Genomic DNA, 18,403 nt, shown 5'->3' with positions numbered 1-18,403 from the left:
AGAATTTTGGCCCATAGAGACTCTACCTTATTTTTCGTTTCCAATGTATTCTGTCCGGTAGACTCAATTCCCTCTTTGTTGTATAGGGCAATACCCCCACCTTTTTTACCTACTCTGTCTCTGCGGTATAGCTTGTATCCAGGTAGCACAGTGTCCCAGATGTTTTCTTCATTCCACCATGTTTCCATGATGCTGAGGTTATCTTTTTGTGCCATAGCTTCCAATTCCCCATCTTATTTTTTAGGCTCCTTGTGTTCGTGTATATACACTTGAGTTTGCGGCCTTTTTACTTTAATGCATTTCCTCCCCTCTTGTGTCCTTTTCAATCTGTCAGGATTTCTGCCTTGCCTATGATCCGGTGAGTCTTCCTCGCAATCTTCTTGCACGGTATCCTCTGGCATGTGTAATAAATTTCGCACTTTTCATTGTTTATGTTATTAATTATCATGTGTTTAAAAAAAAATAAACATTATGTATCTTTCTGAACACTGTTCCCCAATGAATTGGTGATCCATGACTCAACACTCTGAGGGGAACGGCGAACCAGTTTCATGGTTCTCCAATTCATTGAGGAACAGCGTTCAGAAAGATAACTAATGTCTATTTTTTTGAAACACGTTACTAATAACATAAACAATGAAAAACAATGAAATTTACTATGTCAATCAGTGAGAGGTTTTTGATCGATGAAAGAAACCAGAACCTACTAATCACAGACTAAATCACCTATTTGGAGCATCTGTGGGGTTACTGAGATCTTTTCCTCTCTATTATAGAAATTGGTACAAGACTACAAAGGGATCGGTTTGTTTGTTAGGGTTATTACATATATATTTTGAGCTCTTCATCCATTTTTTTTGATAGTTGTAGAAGTTGCAACTGCCTTATTTTGATCACACCGTAGGAAGAGAAAGATCACTGGAGAAGCATATCATGTTTGGGAAGATTGAATGAACCATGCGAAGAGGGCGACCTGCAATCAGATGGCTAGACATGTTGAAAACAACCATGGGGTTGATGCTGGAGGATCTTACCGGACAGGCACAAAACCAATTTCTTTAAGTTAAGGATGATCCGGTCAATTTCTAAATTTTTAGAACCAAATCTATTAATATACTGGTCCATTCATTAATCATTGCAAAACTAGATTATTGTAACAATTTATTTACAGGAATAACCCAGAAGGAATCGAGACACCTTCAAATTATTCAAAATGCTGCAATCAAATTAATAACAAAATCTAGGAAATATGACCAAGTAACCGCCCTGCTTTGGAATGCCCATTGGCTACTGATCAATCAAAGAATTTCTTACAAAATCGCATTACTAACGTTTAAAACAATTCATTCCAAATTATCCCAATTTATTGATAAATATCTTATTCCATATGAGCCATCCCGCATCCTTAGATCATCTGATCGTAAATTGCTTACGGTCCCTTCCCTTCGACTAATTGGAACCAAGAGGCACGACATTTTCTCAGTTGTAGCCCCACAACTTTGGCATAACCTACCAGCTCCCATAGGGGAGGAAGCTAACCTTGTGCGTTTCAAAGGCCTACTTAAGAGTCATCTATTTAAAGATGCTTTCAACACTTGATTTAATTCCTCAGAGTATCTTTCCAGTTCCTTCTCAGAAACAAGTAGTATTGCTCCCTTTCCTTTTGTCTTTTTCCCTTATTTGGCTTCCTTGCCTATCAAATTTGTAGTTCCAACCCTTTTTCCCTTTTGTCTCACGTTTGTCCGTTACATCTGTCCCCCCTCACTATGCCATTCATTAGATGATGTTTCTTTTAATTGTATTTTCCCTGTTAATGTCACATTTCTGTTTTCTATCCTGTAAATTCACTTAGAAATTGGATAAGTGATCAATCAAATTTTAATAAAAACTTGAAACTTGAAAACTTGAAACTAGATCTGTAATTTGTCAGCTCGCTAGGACTTGAACACAAGTCAATGGCACATGTAATTTTTCCATGTGGGTATTTGTCTGTGCTCCATATTCCATCTCCTGTGCCAATTTGCATGCTCCCTATTCTGGTACTGAGAAAGCATTTGACACTGTCTCCACTGCTCTGCTTAACACTGTCTGTTTGGATAGGTTTCAGCCCTATTCAGTGAAAGGAGCTACAGAAGCGTGTGTAGCCTCAGCAGCAGCCGTCTTGTCTTTCCGGGATCACTTTGTTCAAACACTTCTGACTTTGTGCCAGGCTAGAAAATACAATATGTTTAGTGCTAGTGCACAATCCTCTAACTTACTTGGATGACATTTTAAGAAACAATCTCTTCTATTGTGATGAAATAATGACTTTTTTCCTTCCTGGAGAAAACTGAATGCAGAAGTTTTCCTTTTCTGTATTACAAGCAAATGGATTGTTTAATATTAAAAAAAGAACAATTCCATTGTCCCTCGGGATCTTCATTCAGTCCAAGCCAGCTGTGCTCTTCAATGTTTGGCGGTTTCTTCTATGTCAAGGGAATCACTTGATGCTGGAAAGGTTATACATCAAGTGCTGCTACTGTCTGCTAGAGCAGAGGAATTTCATTTGTAAATCTTATTGAATGATACATGGAAGCCTCGGCTTGATCAGAGACTGGAGATTGCAGCATAAGTTTAGAAATTATTAGAAAAGAAATGGAGAATATAGCAGAAAATATCTTAATGCTTCTATATCGCTCTATGGTACAACTGTACCTTGAATATTGTGTACAATTCTGGTTACTGGGCTTGATGGACCTTTGGACTTATGTACTTTCACTCAATCAGAGGGAAGAGTAGGAAAAACATTGCCAAGTTACTTAGTTCCAAGAAGGAGATTTTAGGTCATTCCTGACTTTCAAGGGGAGATGGAGGCATGAGAAAAATCATGAGGGAGGAAGGAGGTGATGAAGTGACACAGGGCTAGATAAGAACTTGAGAGTGGGAGGGGAGATAGAGAGTTCAAAAAAACTTAGGGGAGATGATGGGCAAAAAGGCAGAGCAGTAGATTGGGAAATACTTAAGAGTGCCTGAATATAAACCACTTCAAATAGACAGGTATGTAGCAATATAAATAGTAAATAAAAAAGGTGTAATTTCAAGCATAGGAGCCAACTTTTCAAAATGATTGAGCATCTTAAACTCAATACAAGTCAGTGCTTTCTGGTCATAGTAAAGGAGTTTGTTCAATATTGGGGGTGCAAAAGCAATCATGGCACCCACAGAGCTGGCACATACCAGAAAATCTGGTGGATCATGGGGCAGCCTCCCAGGTCAAGAAAGCAGGGGAGTCACACAGAGAATCTCTGAAGGAGAAGAAGAAATTTTGGAGCCGATGAAAGATAGACCATATTCAGGTTCATATTCAGACCGCGAGAGACTGCCGGTGATCTCCTGTGGTCCACGTCGATACCAGAAATACTCGTACAATGCCAGCTCCGTATCTGGCCTTTCAGCCTGAATGATGTTTCACTTTCATTTATAACAATAACTAAAATTTTAAGAGTAACACTAGATAATACCTTATGTTTTCATATTCATATTTCTAAAGTTGTTTCTTTATCATTTTTTTGCCTTACAACAAATTTGTTCTGTTCGTTCATTTCTCCAACAAAGTTCTCTCCATATATTGATTCATTCTTCTTCTTTTTTTTAATTCATTTATTACAATTATATAATTATTACAATTATTACAATTATATTATTATTACAATTATACAATTATTATGTTATTATTGATATCATTGAGTTCCTATGAGCGTCGGGAGCAGCACAGTTCCCCGCGCTACAAACTGCTAGCACAGTTTCGTAGAAGAGGCCCTTAGAGTGAAATGGAGCAGTTAGGGAACAAGCAATGCAGTTGAAAAGGTGAAGTTCTCAGTTCTTCCAAACCACTAAAATGTTCTTCCCCCTAAATATTTCCCCATCACTACTTTTCCAGCCCCCAAATTGCCTCTACAGCACAAAATATGCCTCCAATATATCTGCTATCCCACCTCACAAACAGCATCATCTCCATAACTGCCCCACTACCCTGCAAACACCCTTATCCTGAAAAACTACCACCTTCAACTGCCCCACCCTTACACTACCCCTGAAACTATCACTCCACATATATCCCCTGTCACTGCCACACTATTCCTAAACTGCTCCCACCTCTTAAAACTACTTCCTGTAAACTGCCACTCCAAAAAATACCCATAACTGCTTCACCCCCCCAAAAAAAAACCTATTTCCCACAACTGCTCCACCATCTAGCAAGCTACCCTACCCCAAAATATATCCTCCTACATACTATCCTACCCCTAAAACTACCCTACCTTTGACAGCAATAGATGAACACATCATTCTAAACTCTTCAGCTAGGGCCCTTAGATCAGCAGACCAGAACTTACTAACTGTTCCTCCAATTAAAGAACGTTATTACACAAGAAATACAACTTTTTCCCGCCACAGCCCCTGCACTCTAGAATGCCATGCCTTCTCTTCTTCGCCACAAAAATTCTCTCGATAAATTCAAAACCAAACTCAAAACCTTTTTATTCGAAGACGCATTCCACAATACAAGAGAGTAACCACTCCTCAACTGCAGCATTGTTTTACTATACAGAAACCGCTTCTTTGAAGTGACCCCCATTCCATGCTGTTTTTTCTCCTCCCCTTGTACCATCCTTTACTTTTATTTTTATGATGTAATTATCAACTTTCTTCACCCCTTGCTCCTTTCATGTCCAGTTATGTCCATACATTTATTTTAATATTTTTAGCATTGTAAACCGGTCAGATACATGTAGATGGTCGGTATATTAAATGATAAATAAACTTGGATGACTTGTTGTAGCAACATTGAACACAATTTGTTATGCAGAAACATCAGCATGTACCCCCTGAGTGTGACAAGGCAGGAAGATATTAGGCTGTATAGAGAGAGGTGTAGCCAGCAGAAAGAGGTGTTGATGCCCCATCTACAGGTCGCTGGCCTGGCCCCACATGGAGTATTGTGTTAAGTTTTGGAGGCATATCTGCCGAAGGATATCCAGAGGAAAGATCCAGAGGAAAGCAACAAAAATGGTAGGGAGTTTGTGCCAAAAGAAGTATGAGAAGAGACTGAATATGTATACCCTAGAGGAAAGGAGAGACAGGGGAGATATGATACAGACATTTGCAGACTTGAAAGATATTAATATAGGATCAAATCTTTTCCAGAAAAAGGAAAATGGTAAAATTAGAGGACATAAATTGAGGCTGCGGTGAGGTAGACAGGAGTAAAATGTTAGGAAATTCTTTTATACAGAGAGGCTGCTGCCAGAAGGATTCTGGGCTGTATAAAGAGAGGCGTAGTCAGTAGAAGGAAGGTGTTGATGCCCCTGTACAGGTCATTGGTGAGGCCCCACTTGGAGTATTGTGTTCAGTTTTGGAGACCGTATCTGGCAAAAGACGTAAGAAGACTTGAAGCGGTCCAGAGGAGGGCGACGAAAATGATAGGAGGCTTGCGCCAGAAGACGTATGAGGAGAGACTGGAAGCCCTGAATATGTATACCCTAGAGGAAAGGAGAGACAGGGGAGATATGATTCAGACGTTCAAATACTTAAAGGGTATTAACGTAGAACAAAATCTTTTCCAGAGAAAGGAAAATGGTAAAACCAGAGGACATAATTTGAGGTTGAGGGGTGGTAGATTCAGGGGCAATGTTAGGAAATTCTACTTTACGGAGAGGGTGGTGGATGCCTGGAATGCGCTCCCGAGAGAGGTGGTGGAGAGTAAAACTGTGACTGAGTTCAAAGAAGCGTGGGATGAACACAGAAGATTTAGAATCAGAAAATAATATTAAAGATTGAACTAAGGCCAGTTACTGGGCAGACTTGTACGGTCTGTGTCTGTGCATGGCCGTTTGGAGGAGGATGGGCAGGGGAGGGCTTCAATGGCTGGGAGGGTGTAGATGGGCTGGAGTAAGTCTTAACAGAGATTTCGGCAGTTGGAACACAAGCACAGTACCGGGTAAAGCTTTGGATTCTCGCCCAGAAATAGCTAAGAAGAAAAAAAATAATAAATTTAAATTGAATCAGGTTGGGCAGACTGGATGGACCATTCGGGTCGTTATCTGCCGTCATCTACTATGTTACTATGTATATGCCTGGAATACCCTCCTGAGGGAGATGGTGGAAAGGAAAACTGACGGAATTCAAAAAAATGTGGCATAAACACAGATCTCTAATTAGAAAATGAATAGTATATATTGAAGAGCTATGGCCGATATTGGGCAGACTTGCATGGTTTGTGTCCCACATATGGCAATTCAGTATAGGATAGGCTAGGGAGGACATTGATGGGAACTCCAGTAACTTGGAGCATGGACATCGCTGGGCAGACTTTACGATATGTATCCGCAAATGATGAGATGGTTGGATGGACTGGAGTTAGCTTTGATGGCAACTCCAGGAGTTGGAACCTAAGGACAGTACCAGGTGAACTTTACGGTCTATGGCCCAGAAATATCAAAGAAAAAAAGGTCAATTTAATTTAGTCATTCATTTACAATGCATGTAACAGGCAGACTGGATGGACCATTCAGGTCTTTATCTGCTGACATTTACTATGGTATTATGTTACCAGTTTTGTTTTTTCTGTGTATGCACTTTCACATTTTGGGGATTTCACCACAAAATGAAGAATTTTATGTTGAATTTTTTTTTTTTTAATTAAAAAAACCAACGTTATGGGATTAACAATCAAACTTCATAATATAGGAAACAATTGTATTCACAAAACAAACATAGCATGAAAATTTCTCTGAGTTTCAACAAAGAATGAGAACTGGCAGTTATCCAAAGCTGATACAGGGCTCTACCACACACTTTTTGAACATCAGTACATCTATTGATATTGTCCTCCATCCATCCCACCCTGAAAATTCCCTCCCCCAACCCCCAATCCCCACCCAAACACATCAATGACTGGAAACACACTTGTAAATACTGTACATTTGGTTACAGATTCAAAGTCCTACTAAGTGCTACATGAGTCAAGGTTGACCAGAAGTGCTCTCCTACACTTTGGAAAAGCTGGCCTTTGGGATAGTCCAAGGTATCAATTCCCACATACTCTAGAAAGGGGAATTTTATTTTTAAAAAAATGCACAGCTTGTGTACTTTTTTGCAATGATTTTGTGGTATTTTATGTCAGCCAGTGAAGGCATTGGGGTCTGCCACCCAGCATGATTCAATCCTGGTTTCAGGCTTGAGGCTGGAAGAATGGTGGCCACAAGTCTTTTGCTGCACAACTGCATTGACCTGTCCTTGAACCCAGGAGCCATCTGTTCATGCCAAGTTGGGAAGCAGATAAAAAAGGTTCCTCCTTGCCGTGTACTCCTGTATTTCTTCTTTTATGTTTATCTGGCTTATTGTAAGCCAAATTCTTCTGTTGGGTAGGGCAAAGCAGTTTCTGACGTTAACTTGTGACTGAATTAGACCTAGTCCTGTCATCGCAGGACGTAGCAGGAAATCTCATTAAATTTATCAGATTGTGGCAGTGCACATATTGCTGGAGGCAGGGGTACTTATTGCACCAGGAGTCACGTATGCACACTGAGGATGTGGTGCCAGCTTAACGCAACCCAGTGTATTTTAGGGCAGGCAACTCTCACTCTTGAACTTAAAGAAAGGCAGGGATGGTGGAGGGGTGCTTTGATCAGTCCTGATAAATCAATGAAGAGTTCAGTTCAGGATGAAGCTGTCACAACAAGGCCAAATATACCCCCCTTCTCCTCCCTTAAGACTTTAAGGAATCACCAGAGGATAGGGGATAGAGGATAGACTGTTAGGAGGCATCACACATTCTGCTAAGGAAATTAAGAAAATGTTGTAGTTCCTCCTCAGAGAGTTCAAAAGAAAGCACTGAAATCTCTTCAAAGCAAAAACACTGTGCTGTTTTTAGCATGAAGACTTGGAGTTTCTCTGAGACTGGAGACAGCAAGGTATGGGTTTGTCCAGATTTGTGAGCAGAGGTCCTAGCCCCTGTGATGTTGTCTGCTGAACAGTCCATCTATTAAGACACAGGCGGAACCCCGAAGTGTTGCCAAGGGAACATCACTGATGATGTCATCACATTACTACTCTTACTGTTAAATATTTGTGTAGTATTACAAGGCTTATACACTGTACAGATACACATAAGAGCTAAGAAATGACAGGACTACTTTATCGGATCAGAGACAGGATGTTAGGAATGTGTTTTATATGGTCCAGTATGCCTGCTTAAGTGGTTAAGTTCTGAAAATCAACACTTAACTGGCGAAGTGCCGTCTCCGCCTCCAGACTGTGTTCAAAACAGCAGCCTTTGAGTTTAGCAGTCATTCCTAATATTCAGTGGCACTAACCTGTTAAGTGCTGCTGAATATATCAGTGGATAGCCCTCCCAAACTCGTGATTTCACTGGCCTGGAGCCTTTCCTGGCTGATTGAAAAGGACACAAGAGGGAAGAATTTGCAAGAAAGTAACAGGCCGCAAACTCAAGTGCACAAATGCAAGAAGCCTAAGAAATAAGATGGTGGAATTAGAAGCTATGGCACAAAAAGATAACCTTGACATCATCGGTGTCACGGAAACATGGTGGAATGAGGAAAACTGGGACACTGTACTACCGGGGTAATCAAGGAACTGAAAGGGGCTATAGCTGAACTGCTTCAACTAATAGCCAATCTGTTGATGAAATCGGGCAAGATTCCGGAAGACTGGAAAGTGGCGAATGTCACGCCGATCTTCAAGAAAGGTTCGAGGGGAGATCTGGGAAACTACAGACCGGTGAGTCTGACCTTGGTACCGGGAAAGATGGTATAGGTGCTGATAAAGGACCACATCATTGATCACCTTGACGGACACAATCTGATTAGGACCAGCCAGCACGACTTTAGCAAGGGGAGATCTTGCTTGACGAGCTTGCTGCACTTCTTCGAGGGAGTAAACATCAGATAGACAAGGGTGAGCCGGGTGACATTGTATATCTGGATTTTCAGAAGGCATTTGACAAGGTCCTACTTCGAAAAATTGCGAGCCATGAAATCGAGGGTGAAATACTCATGTGGATTAAAAACTGGTTAGCGGATAGGAAACAGAGAGTGGGGGTAACTGGACAATACTCGGACTGGAAAAGAGTCATGAGTGGAGTGCCGCAGGGTTTGGTGCTTGGACCCGTGCTTTTCAACATATTTAAAAACAACCTGGAAATTGGTACGACAAGTATGGTGATTAAATTTGCAGACGATATGAAGTTATTCAGAGTAGTGAAGACGCAGGAGGATTGCGAAGACCTGCAACATAAACACGCTCAAGAAATGGGTTGCGACATGGCAAATGAGGTTTAATGTGGATAAGTGTAAGGTGATGCATGTCGGAAATAAAAATCTTATTCACGAATACAGGATGTGCGGTACAGTACTTGGAGAGACCCCCCAGGAAAGAGACTTGGGAGTACTGGTCGACAAGTCAATGAAGCCATCTGCACAATGTGCGGCGATGGCGAAAAGGGCGAACAGAATGCTGGGAATGTTTAAGAAGGGGATCACGAACAGATTGGAGAAGGTTATCATGCCGGTGTACCGGACCATGGTATGTCCTCACCTGGAATACTGCATCCAGCACTGGTCGTCGTACATGAAGAAGGACACGGTACTACTCGAAAGGGTCCAGAGAAAAGTGACTACAATGGTTTAGACTTTAGAGGCTGGAGGAGTTGCTGTACAGTGAGAGATTAGAGAAACTGGGCCTCTTCTCCCTTGAAAAGAGGAGACTGAGAGGGGACATGATAGAAACATTCAAGATAATGAAGGGAATAGACTTAGTAGATAGAGACAGGTTGTTCACCCTCTCCAAGGTAGAGAGAACGAGAGGGCACTTTCTAAAGTTAAAAGGGGATAGATTCTGTACAAACGTAAGGAAGTTCTTCTTCACCCAGAAAGTGGTGGAAAACTGAAACGCTCTTCCGGAGGCTGTTATAGTGGAAAACAGTTGTTAGTGCATGCATCTAGTGAAGCTAATGCAGAATGTTTTTGTGCATCCAACATTAGACCATTTTTGCATGTTAGCACTAATGCAGTTTAGGAAAGTGCTCCTAAGTGACTTGTCCAAGATCAGAATGATTGTCAGTGGGATTTTTAACCCTGGCTCTCAGTCCACTTCTCTTACCATTAAGTTATCCTAGACAGAGCTATGAATAGTGCCTTTGCAGCTTGCTCTACCATTTCTGGCCCTGGAGCAAAGCCAGGATTTGAAACCAGATCTCCTGAATGGAGTGCCATCAGGCCCGCTCTCCAACATGTTTAAATTGTTTCTTGCCTGTGTCCTTGAGCTCCAATATGTGAGCCATCATTTTAGAAGTGGAGCAGCCAGCCAGCTTCAGATCAGAAGAGACAAGCTGAACCAGTCCTGGATTTATTCCAGTACATCAGTAGTTCCCAAACCTGTCTTGGAGAAACCTCAGCCTGTCAGGTTTTCAGAATATCTGCAATAAATACTCCCGAGCTAAATTTGTATACACTGCTTCCATTGCATGCAAATCTAGCTCATGAATATATATTGTGAATATCTGGAAAAACTGATTAGCTGGGGTTCCCCAGGCAGGGCAGGATTAATTCGTCGAGGGCCCCTAGGCACACAAGTACACTGGGCCCCCCTGCCCCGCCTCACCCCACCATGCGCCCAGGCGGAAACAGGAAGCTGCGTCAGAGGGAAGCTTTGGGCAAACAACACCGCTTGCACAATTACAGTTCCCATTGCCTTTCTTACCCACGTTGCTTGCTTGTCTTACTTTCCATCGATGAGGGGGGCCGAATTGCCGATCGGGGTGGGGCCTGCGTTGTCGATTGGGGGGGGCCCGCGTTGCTGATCGATGCTGGAGGGGTCCATCGCCATTTGGAAAAAACAATGTTGATGCCCTCCTTCATCGGGCCCCCCTGACCATTTCAGGCCCTAGGCACGTGCCTACTTGACCTATTGGTTAGTCCTGCCCTGCCCCCAGGACAGTTTGGGAACCATTCCATTCCATATATGGACTTGGAAGATAATCTCATATTTGAAATTATGAGATGTGCTCCTATTTATTATATTTAAAGGACTTCACTAGTTTCCATAACAAAATTAACAACCAGAAATCCAGATATATACAGGGCATAAAATGTGGACTGGCTCAGGCTATTTTACATTATATTAACCTAGTTCTTTTAACCCACAATATACCCTATTGAAGAGCTCAGTGCGGTTTATATTTCCAAGAACTGGGTATAAGCTGGAAATACAATATTATCTCACAATTCTACTAACATTAGATAAAATATATATTTTTAAGAGAAGTTTTTAGTGCTTTTCTAAACCGATCATAATGGGTGATAATAAGTTCCAAAATGTAGCAGCCTGAAACTGAAAAAACTTAGAGAGGAAAGATTTATAGGGCACTGTTTAAAACTAGGGTATTGAAAGTTCTAAGTATCGAGTAGTAAAGTCAAGTTGTTCCTATATTCTGGAACTCCACCACGGATAATAAGAAAAATAGAAACACAAAATTAAAAAAATGATTCTTGCTTCCACTGGAAGCATAAGCAGCACAATTTATATCTGCATGTGTGTGTGCCTCTGTAGGTAAAGTCTGTTAAAATTTAAACCCATAGTTGAGCTTAAATTCCAAGAAAGGCTTTTGGCCAGCTTCGTTTTTGATAAGGAAAATTATTTAGTGATAAAAAGAAATTACCTTTACAACTATGGCAGCCTTTTAGGACCCTGATAGCGTGAACAAGTGTTGTTGATCTTTCATTGGCTTGAAATGATAGGAACCTTTTGGAAGGTCATCCGAAGATCACTGGTGCTTTGACTACAAGCCTGAAATAAAGTGAAGAGAAAGGGAATGGGGGAGCATGCTAGGGAACTGGCAGAGCCAAAACACCGGAAAATGGGAGAGGCAGAGTCAGGGGCTAGGTCTTATGAAATTGGAGAGTGTTAAGACTTGAGCAGGGGCTGGTGGATTAATGAAGTGTGGGGGCATTTAATATCATTGCCCACCACTCACATACATATATAGTTATTCAATTTTCTATACTGTTCTCCTAGGGGAGCTCAGGACAGTTTGTATGAACTTATTCAGGTGCTCAAGCCTTTTTCCCTGTCTGTCCCGATGGGCTCACAATCTGTCTAATGTACCTGGGCCAACGGGGGATCAGGCAACCTGTCCAGGGTCACAAGGAGCAGTGGGGGCTTGAACCCACTACCTCAGGATGCTCTAACCACTGTGCCACGCTCTCAGACAAAGTATGATAAAAGATAGCACGGCAAACATTGTCTGACAGAGATGGCAACACACCAGTAGTTAACAAAGCATGGTCAAAACATAATATGACAAAACATGGTATGGTTCAGCAAAACATAGCATGATAAACATAGTATTACAAAGCATGGCTAATATAGTATGAGACGACTTGGCAAAAATAGTAAGGGAAGCGTGTATGATGAAACAAAGCATGGAAGTCAAAGAATGGCAAACATGGCTTGAGAGATCATAGCATGGCTATAGTATGGCAAACATAGTGTGGTAAATACGGCATATAATATAGTGCAGTAGGACAAAGATGGCAAATAGTATGACAGAGTTTGGTAGAATATTGTATGACAAAACATGGCATGGTCAGACATAGGATGAATTATTTCTAGTTCCCCAAGTCTAATATCTTCATGGACCTTAGCGACACCCCTCACCGCTCATCAAAGCTCCTAGCAGTAGAGCTTTGTTTGTCATCTCGTCAAAGGTCCAAATGATATCTCAATACTATTTCAATACCAAGTCGTTTTAACTTTTCCTTCATTGCCAGCCAACTACACTAAACTCTTTGCGTCAAGATACTTTGTTCTGTATGAGTTGCAGTTTGCGGGCTAGGGTGGGTTGATGTCCACATAGAAGGAGTTACAGTAGTCCAGTTGGGTTAGGATTAGCATCTGTACAAGTAGTGTGAAGTGTCATTGGTGGAAGTAAGGTCTGATGAGTCCCAGCTGTCTCACAGTGAAGAAGGTTTTCTTCCAGAGGTTGGAAATTTGTGGTTCTGGGGACAATGTGGAGTCTCGTATTACGCCCAGCACTTTGGAGGATTTTTCTACCTCGATGGTGGTTCCTGATGGAAGGTTAATGCTTATCGGGGCAGTCTGTTGTGGAGTGCGGAATCAGAGAATTTTGGTTTTAGACACATTTAATTTGAGTTTGTTGATTGAGGCCCATGTTTGTATTGTGTCTATGCTGTCGGATACTTTTTTGATTATTTCAGGTTAGTTGCTAGTTATTGGGATGAGTCAATTGTAGTGAACCTCACAGGCTGCTTTCGGCCTCCACAGCATGTTCCCTCTGCCTCGATCCCACACGGCAGAAGAGGGGTGGGAACGTGCCATGGAGGTCGACACAGCCCGCGTGGCTTGCTACAGCTAGCCAGCAATCATATGCAGGCTGTCTTGAAGATGAAGATACGTCCCTGCGGGCAGCAACCTTCATATCCCTCACAGCTATCAGTATTTCTGACAGCGACCCAATGCTTTATAGTTTTCAGATTAACACGCACAATAATGACATAGAGAGGGCATGCTGCTTGCAATGTTCCCATAATCGCAAAGCAGATTTTTTTTTTTTTAACGGGATTGCTCTACTTGCCACTTTTGTTTTAAAAACTTCTTGATTAGTAAACCCATTAAGAATCCGTGGCATACTAAGAGTGGATCTATGGGTTGGTGTTATGGAGTTTATTATGGTATCACTAGAAAAGCCTGTTTAAAAATGCAGAATTAGAATCCTCCTGCAAGCAGCTAGTTAACAGCTAGTTATGGTTCGATCCAAACTGCTTAGAAGAGTTTGCAGGCAGGCTAGTTTAGCTCTGTGGGAGGCAGACGGAGCCTGGGACCAACATGACTTGAATAATGATCAGACAATAAAAGGTAGAAAAACTAATTTTATTTTCTGTTTTGTAATTACAATATGTCAGATTTGAAATGTGTATCCTGCCAGAGCTGGATGACATATTGTAAGCAGCGTGAGAAAGCGAATGATTGAAATGTAGTCGCTAAGGCACTTCCCCCATCCTAAGGAAGATACGAAACGCGTTGGTGGGGGTGTCGTGTAACAGCGACATTGCACTAACAAAGCTAAGTTATCTAGGGGATAAGAAATGTTCAGTATATTACTTGAAAATGAATCAGAAAGAATGATAAATTATCGAAATGAATGAAATGACTAAGAAAACATATGGAAGAGATAAAAATGTGTTGAATTGAGATTCTGGAAATGACTTTAAAGATATTAGCATATTTATTTATTTATTAAAGAGCACAGAAACAGTAGGAAAAATTAGAATTAGAAACAGTGTGAAGAATATAAAAAAGAGATTAGAATAGAATAGAGGACATATTTGGGTGAGCCAGTGACGAGTGCTGCCACACTGTACCTGCAGGAATCGACAGCAGACAAGTGGCGTTCTGAGATTCCCCTTGTGTCCTTTAAAAGTATTATAAGCTGCTTCATAAAGCATGATATAAATTTAAACAATAGTGAGTGTATCGGCCGCTGGAAGAAGATGACGAAGGGAACCTCGTCTTTCGGTAAACGCCGCAACAAGACGCACACTTTGTGCCGTCGGTGTGGATCCAAGGCTTACCATCTCCAGAAGTCTACCTGTGGTAAATGTGGATATCCAGCCAAGCGCAAAAGAAAGTATAATTGGAGTGCTAAAGCCAAAAGGCGCAATACCACGGGTACTGGCCGCATGAGGCACCTGAAAGTTGTCTACCGCAGATTCAGGAATGGATTCCGTGAGGGAACAACACCCAAACCTAAGAGAGCAGCTGTAGCAGCATCCAGTTCTTCTTAAAGAATGTGGTTTTTGGGGGTCAAAATAAATAAAAAAAAAATTTAAACAATAGTTTGAAAAATCTTTGAGAGCTGGTGTTAGACAGCAAGCATGAACTAGGACCTAAAAGACCTAAAAGAGAGGAAAAGTCTTTTTTATGTATTTTGTTTACATCACAGAGCCGGTGTGGGGTTGGAAAGGTTGTAATCCTATACTTCTACTAAGACTAAGGGGTCCTTTTATTAAGGTTCGCGCATTTAGCTTGCGCTAAATCGGTTAGCGTACCTTAATAAAAGGACCCCTAAGTATCTTGATAAAAAATTTGGCCTGCGACTTAGCCTATGTTTTAGTTTTTGGCCCTTTATGTGATTGAGTTTGACACCCCTGCACTAAGTCCTAGCCAGGTTCCCTTTCATAAATGATTAGGCAAGGGGTGGTTAGTGATATTTCTCTGACTGAATGTTCAGCTAGGCCACTTGGGACACTTTGACTATATTACAATTAAAGAGAAGCTGCAACGCTTTTGTCAGAAGAGGGAGGGGCTACATTAATCCCTCTCAAATGTTTGAATGTCTGTAGTAGCAATACGGGAATGAATCAACCAATGACATGGGAGTGCACGCACACAAAAAACCCCTACAATAACAACAGTTCAAGGTCCATGATTCTGCCCCACCCCCTGACCATCTCCCAGTTATTCCTGAAGAGAATCCAGTCATATCCAAGGTGCCTCTTTCCCCTTACACTCGTCAAAGTTGAGGCCATTATTCATTGCCAGGTTCAATAAGGGTCCAAAACTTGTCATATACATCTTTCTTCCCCCATATTTTACTGGTAAGTGATTTCAAGATTGCGATATTCTGCAGCTTGGTCTTCCAGAACACCAACTGAGGGCTGTCTTTCCAAAACTATGTAATAGTCTGGCAGCATGAAGACTGTGCGCCATGCTTATACCCTTAATGGCGAGATCCTAGCAAAAAAGGTAGCAGAACGAGACTTGGGGGTAATCGTCAGTGAGGACATGAAGTCTGCCAATCAAGTGGAGCAGGCTTCGTCCAAGGCAAGACAAATCATGGGCTGCATACGAAGGGGTTTCGTCAGTCGTAAGGCGGAAGTCATTATGCCATTGTATAGATCCATGGTGAGGCCCCACCTGGAATACTGTGTGCAATTCTGGAGGCCGCATTATCGCAAGGATGTGCTGAGACTGGAGTCGGTGCAGAGAATGGCCACCCGGATGGTCTCGGGACTCAAGGATCTACCATACGAAAAACGGCTTGACAAATTACAGCTATACTCGCTCGAGGAGCGCAGAGAGAGGGGGGACACGATCGAGACGTTCAAGTATCTTACGGGCCGCATCGAGGCGGAGGAAGATATCTTCTTTTTCAATGGTCTCACGACAACAAGAGGGCATCCGTGGAAAATCAGGGGCGGGAAACTACGAGGTGACACCAGGAAATTCTTTTTCACTGAAAGAGTGGTTGATCGCTGGAATAGTCTTCCACTACAGGTGATTGAGGCCAGCAGCGTGCCTGATTTTAAGGCCAAATGGGATCGGCACATGGGATCTATTCACAGGGCAAAGGTAGGGGAGGGACATTAAGGTGGGCAGACTAGATGGGCCGTGGGCCCTTATCTGCCGTCTATTTCTATGTTTCTATGTTTCTATTAGTCACATCCTCATCCTCCCATTTCCCCAACAAGCATAGGCAAGGTGTAAAATCAAGCAAAGCATATCAAATATTATGGATCGCAAACTGGATAGCTTCCCAGAATATTTGCACCCTGTCACACCCCGACCACATATTTCATTTATTTCATTTTCATTTATTTAAAAATGTATAGATACCTTATTCCCAAGCGGTTTACACCATACATAACAATTAAACAGCAATCAAAGAAAAACAACTGAGAGTTCAGGCCATAAGTCCATTGCATCGTTTGTCTTGAATAAACAAAATGTTAATTTAACAACAGTTTAAACTGACCCAAATTTGGTTGACATCGAAGTCATATCGGTAACATTTTCCACAGAGCAGCTTTATCTGCAAGTAAGTTCAAGGAGTACCTTCAGAATCATCGAATCATCAATTGATATGCGCTTTCAAAATGGAGAAACCTCCTTGGAACATACCAAAGAATACAGACAATACCTTCAAATATTGACAAGATTGTTGATGCAAACATATGGCAACAGGATAACTATATAAACAACATATAACAAAATCATTGACTATCTGGACAGTCCAGCAGCTTTAGTGCCAAAACAAACAGAAAGGGTGACAAAGGGCAGTTGTGTCTCATGTCCTCCTTTCGGGCAAAAAAAGGGTAGTGTTACATCTATAGAATGACACGGGGACAAATTTTTCACCGTCCCCACAGGAACTCAATTTCTCTGTCCCATTCCCACGAGTTTTGGTCCCTGTCCCTGTCCCTGCCCCATTCCTGTAAGCCCTGTCTTAGCTGCACAATCCTCGAACACTTATGATGTTAAAGTGTTTAAGGCTTGTTCAGATGAGGACGGAGCTTGCAGGAATGGGGCAGGGACAGGAAAAGAGCTTGCCGGAACAGGACAGGAAAATTAGTGCCCTTGGGGATGGGGGAAAATTTGTCCCTGTGTCATTCCCAAGCACTGAAGCTGTCCCTTTGTGTTTAAGTGCTGTGTCATGCACGCCCTTACAGAGCAGCGTTTACTCTCTTTGCTGTCAAGGGCCTAAGTTTCAAGTTTCAAGTTTAATAAAAGATTTGATGAATCGCTTTATCTGAATTCAAAGCGATGTACATATTAATAAAATTAATTTGTTAAAAATATTACAACAGTAAATAAAACAATCTTAACTTAAGACAAATACAACAATACTGGAAACATAAGGAATTTATGGGGAGAGATTACATTATAATAAAAGTATTGAAAGACATGAAGGGAGAGTACATAAGGGAGGGTAGGGTAGTGGATAAGAGAGAGAAAAAAAAAAAAAAGAAAAAATGATTTCTAAAATCTTCTTTTTTTTTTTGAAGGTCATGTTATGATTAATTTAAGAATGCATCATTGAAGAGAAAAGTTTTCAATTTACTTTTAAATTTATCGACGTTAGCTTCTTTCCTTAGATGGATGGGGAAAGAGTTCCAGGTTTGGGGAGCAATGACAGAGAACATAAACTGACGGCGTGTATTTATAATTTTTAAAGACGGAATGGATAATAGATGTTGATCGGCAGATCTTAATGTTCTGTTGGTAGAGTAGGGGATTAATAATTTGTGAATGAAAGCCGGAGTTTTAAAGAAAAGAGATTTGAAAGTAAGAAGACCGATTTTGTATAATATTCTATGGGCAACTGGCAGCCAATGAGCTTCTTTAAGAAGAGGTGTTACATGGTCGAATTTTTTAGCTTTACAAATAAGTTTGATGGATGTGTTTTGTATAAGTGTTCACTTCCCCAGGAAAGTGTTGATATTCTGTGCTTTTATGCTCATAAGTGGTGCATTACATGCAGACACCTGTTATAGAATTTCTCTTTACAAAAGAAACAGAGAAAAATGAAGACAAAGACCGTATGGCC

At 41.4% G+C, this 18,403-nt stretch overlaps 2 protein-coding genes across 2 annotated transcripts in view; both read left to right on the top strand.

Annotated features, from left to right (window-relative positions):
• ATP4A (ATPase H+/K+ transporting subunit alpha) overlaps window positions 1–18,403 on the top strand; it is a 160,848-nt gene that overhangs the window by 45,168 nt on the left and 97,277 nt on the right. The gene's annotated exons all lie outside the window — the stretch shown is intronic.
• LOC117345555 (60S ribosomal protein L37) lies at window positions 14,551–14,900 on the top strand. The gene has a single exon (XM_033914373.1). It carries the CDS (start codon window positions 14,568–14,570, stop codon window positions 14,859–14,861), a length of 294 nt encoding a protein of 97 aa, XP_033770264.1. The 5' UTR covers window positions 14,551–14,567; the 3' UTR covers window positions 14,862–14,900.

This window comes from Geotrypetes seraphini, chromosome 11 (assembly GCF_902459505.1).
Source record: "Geotrypetes seraphini chromosome 11, aGeoSer1.1, whole genome shotgun sequence".
Classification (NCBI taxonomy): Eukaryota; Metazoa; Chordata; class Amphibia; order Gymnophiona; family Dermophiidae; genus Geotrypetes; species Geotrypetes seraphini.
Note: the sequence above shows the minus strand (reverse complement) of the source record. Positions and strands in the feature narration are given on the sequence as shown.

What these genes read in the sequence shown, in the direction of transcription:
- LOC117345555 (XM_033914373.1), top strand. Translation starts at nt 14,568, where the DNA reads ATGACGAAGGGAACCTCGTCTTTCGGTAAACGCCGCAACAAGACGCAC.